At 36.8% G+C, this 4,258-nt stretch overlaps 1 protein-coding gene across 1 annotated transcript; it reads left to right on the top strand.

Moving 5' to 3' along the window:
* The first annotated feature begins 222 nt into the window (after positions 1 to 222).
* LOC138899103 (uncharacterized) lies at positions 223 to 978 on the top strand. Its single transcript, XM_070185220.1, has 2 exons — positions 223 to 533; positions 648 to 978. Exons 1-2 carry the CDS (start codon positions 223 to 225, stop codon positions 976 to 978), a joined length of 642 nt encoding a protein of 213 aa, XP_070041321.1.
* Positions 979 to 4,258: the final 3,280 nt, after the last annotated feature.

Below are 4,258 nucleotides of genomic sequence, written 5' to 3'. Positions count from 1 at the left end.
CTTGGAGAGACAAGTGGGATAGATTGCAACAATATTATCTGAGAGGGCTCCAGGAACGCTCCCGGCTAATACTAAGAGAAATCCCAAAGAAGCAGTGAATGTTGTAACTCTGAGAAGTGGGCAAATGTTGAAAGATCCCACCCCGATCCAAAATGATGTGAAACTTGAAAAAGAAAGTGGGGAGCAGCTGAAAAATGTGTTGATAAAAAGAAGAAAGCCCCGATGAGAGTAGAGAAAAATAAGAAGGATGAAAAATCGAGAAGGGAGGAACATGATGAGAGCGAGCATATGCCTGCTTTACCTTTCCCTCAAAATCTATATAGAGAAAAATTGGACAAGCAGTTTGGGAGATTTTTGGATGTGCTAAAACAGGTTCATGCAAACTTACCATTCACAGAAGTGCTCTCACAAATTCATGCTTATGCCAAATTCTTGAAGGATATCCATACAAAGAAGAGGAAAATTAAGGAGATCTCAGTAGTCAAGCTCACGGAGCATTGCAGCGCGATGTTGCAAAATAAACTCCCTCAAAAGTGTGGAGATCCAGGGAGTTTTACTATACCTTGCTCATTAGGAACTATCAATTTTGATAAATCTTTATGTGATTCTGGTGCCTCAATTAACTTAATGCCTCTATCTATTTACAGGAAACTGGAGAAAGAGATTGGAGAGATAAGGTCAGTGCTAGTATCTTTGCAGCTGGAGGACCAAATGACTTTACTACCCAAAGGGATAGTAGAAGATGTGTTAGTTCGGGTGGATAAGTTCGTACTTCCTGTGGATTTTATAGTGGTGAAAATGGAAGAAAACAAGGAGGTCCCCCTCATCCTAGGAAGACCATTCTTAGCGACGGGTAGAGCAATATTGGATATACACGAGAGGAAGCTCATGCTTATAGTGGGTGAGGAGACTGTGACTTTTGAGATAAATGTAGCAAAGGAGGCACAAAAAGAAATACCAGTTGCAAGTGTTGAGTAGAAAGTGAAGGGCTCGAAAGAGAAGATTGTAGTGAGAGAGAAAGATAAGTGTGGGGTGTACCCCAAAAAGGCTGAGAAGAAGTTGTCTGCATGGATGTGTGCACTAGTTCGGGCGCGAGGAATGGAGCCCGACTTCGACTTCGACCCCGACTAGATGTTCAGGGAAGTTTCCTTTACCTTATACTTTTTAATTGTGTGTCATGGGGACATGCCACAACTTAAAGTGTGTGGGGGATATGTTGTATGTTTGTATGTATATTATTTTTAGTTTTTTTATTTTGTTAGTTTTAGTTGTTAAAGATAGGGAAAAAAAACCATAAAAAGTGAAATAATTTCAATTTTTCCTGACAAAGGATATCATCAACGGGTTTCTTGAGGGATTAAAGTCGAAAGAAAAAGACAAAAAGAATATTTTTAGGTAGGTAGTGTATTAATTCCCCATTGATTTTTCTTTGTGTCGCGGTTCTTTTCCATGGGTTTTGTTTGAACCGGGTGTAGTTAGTTTTTATTTTTATTAGTAGTAGGAAATCTTGTGCTGTGATTTGAATTGAAATAAATATCTCTTGAGTTTATTATGCCTTGAGAATAGTGAGTACTTTAGTTGTGACGCTTAGGCTCAGTTTTTGACTCTTGCATAACTACCTTTAATTGTATGATCGTAACTTTGCTTAACTACTTTGACTAGAGTGTCTTGATAGTCTAATCTTGAGTGAGTTTTGTGCCATGTGTGTGTGAGGTTTTATGTTATTCTGTGCATTGCATTTGATGTCTAGAACATGCCCCGTGTGTTTGCAAAGCGAAATGGAAGTTTTATTCAGTCTTGGAAGGGATATAAGGGGTTCTTTGTTGAGCCAGATATATGCTTTTTCCCACTTAATTGTTATGTATCGTAGTTAACCCCTTTGAACTTGTAATCGTGTTTCTTTGGCAACCACATTACAACCCTTACCCATTTGTTTGAATTGACCATCTATTTGAACCTTATACCTCTCGTGAGCACTTGAATTGGTTATGAACTTTGTAAAACTTGAAGAGTGAGGTGGTTGGTTTATTTTTTGAGAGGAACTATTGAAATAAGGAGAAAGGTGCACTGGTTTAAAAATATAAGAGCCACTTGAATTGAATAAGGAAAGAAAAAATAAATATATAGTTGTATTGTTATGCAAAATATGCCTTGATAGTGGTGACTCTTGATGTAATTGTGCTTAAAGAAATAGGGAGTTAATGTATATTGATGTGAAGGTGGAGTTATGGTTTGACATAAGTGTGGGGTTTTGAACAATGAAATGTATGTATTAAAGTGCTCAGGGAGGTGTAGTCACTCTTATATCTAAATGTATCCTACCCATTCTGCAACTTCAATTACAACCAATTAAAGTCCTATTTGATCCTTGACTGAATGAGCTCAATTAGTAGAGTAGTACACTACGGGCAAGCCTATGGTACGTCTTTTGTGGCATATGAATGTTGTTTTTGAGAGTGAGTGAATTATTTCTATCTTGAGTTCCAAATTGTTCTTAAATTTTATTTTGGAACTACTCTCCATTGTTGTGTGAGGGCACTTGATTCATAAAGGAAAGGTATTGCTTGACCTCTATGTTAGAGTAAGTGAGCGGTTATATAAAATGCATGGTGCTTTTGAGTCAAATTTTGAGGCAAGGATGTTACGGTATTGTGCTTAATCCGTTTTAAATATTCTTGGTGTGATGAGTTATTAGAGTTGTTGCAAAACACTGTCGTATCTATATGAAGTGTAGTTTGATTTCTCGAGAATGAGCAATGGTTTGAGTGTGGGGTGTTGATAGTAGGCTATAATTACATGTTTTAGTCGCTTATTACATAATAGTTCACTGCACCTTATTCATGTTTGAGCTTTAATTGATAGTGTTTTGCATTTGTTGTGTATTTTATACCTTGTAGGAGTGATTCCGAGTGATATAGATGTTATGGAATGAATTCGAGTTATTTGGAGCTTTGAAGTTTACATAAAAGCCCTAGGTATTAAGCCGGGATCGTGTTCGGGGGTCGAGGACAAAGTATGGACGTCACAATGCAAGAAAAATTTGTACTCTGAGAAATCGTCACTGCCGCGGTGCGTGGGATGCCACGGCCGTACAAATCTCTGCTGCATGTCAGAATTAGATCTCTGGATTTCATCACTAATGTGCCGCCTGGCGGGTTGACTCATGCGGCGTGCCTGTGCAATTTTTATTGAGTGAAATCCAATTTTGGCTAGGAGAAGGTGGTTTCGTATGGGCCCGACCTTACTTGGTATAAATACATGGAAAAGTATTATTTTCTGGACGTTTGATACATATTCTACCTAAGGAGGTTAAGGAGGAGTTGGAAGAACACGAGCACAAGGATTTCATCATTCCTTCCTCATTCAAGACCCGAATTTGAATTGAATTTATGTTTTCCTCTACTTTAACTTTATTTGTGATGAATTGCTCCATATCTATGAGTAGTCCCCTTTAGGGTTTGATGGATTTGGTGTATTGATGATTGTTTGTTGATTATAACTCTAGTTTTATGTATTAAAGCATTTTTGGATGAGTTAATTATTGCATCTATATTCACTTATTCATATAATCGAGAGAGGCATAACTTGTGATATCATTGTAATATATTGTTGGTTGAGTTCATATATTCTTCTTAGTAACCGAAAGAGGCTAGTTGAATCATTGATTAAACCTAGTTAGGAGGATAATCAAGAGAGGTTCTCCTAAAGACTAATCCACTACGCATTCTTGCATATCTTCACGTGCTTAAATTGGTTCATCTTGTGAAGTTAAGACTTAATCGAGAGAGGAGTTTTTGCTGAACGTTTGAACTAATAATTGAGTGAATTCGAGAGACTAACTTAAACATTAGAAGTGAATTACCTAGAGTAAGATCCCAAACAATTATCTTGCACCTATCCTATCAACCCCTATTTTCTAACATTGATAACTTCCATGCTTACCTCTGTTGCGATTGTCATTAGTCAATAGCTTTAGATTCTTAGTTAATTGTAGTTAAAAATCATCTAAATTTCAATTGTTGATACTCTTTGATAGCAACCAAGATAGAAACTACGATAATATTGTTTAAATCCAATCCCAGTGGATACGATATTATACTATACTATATTTGATTAGCGAGCATAATTTAGGTGTGTGTTCTGAGCTCGTCAAATGTTGGCGTCATTGCTGGGGATTGGCAATCAATAGTGTTTGAAATAGTTTGTAGTGCTAATTCAAGAATTTTTCTTTTTGATTTTTTTATTTTTCTCTTTTTAC

The sequence above is a fragment of the Nicotiana tomentosiformis genome, chromosome 9 (genome assembly GCF_000390325.3).
Source record: "Nicotiana tomentosiformis chromosome 9, ASM39032v3, whole genome shotgun sequence".
In the NCBI taxonomy this organism is placed as follows: Eukaryota; Viridiplantae; Streptophyta; class Magnoliopsida; order Solanales; family Solanaceae; genus Nicotiana; species Nicotiana tomentosiformis.
This window is presented reverse-complemented; position numbering and strand designations above follow the sequence as displayed.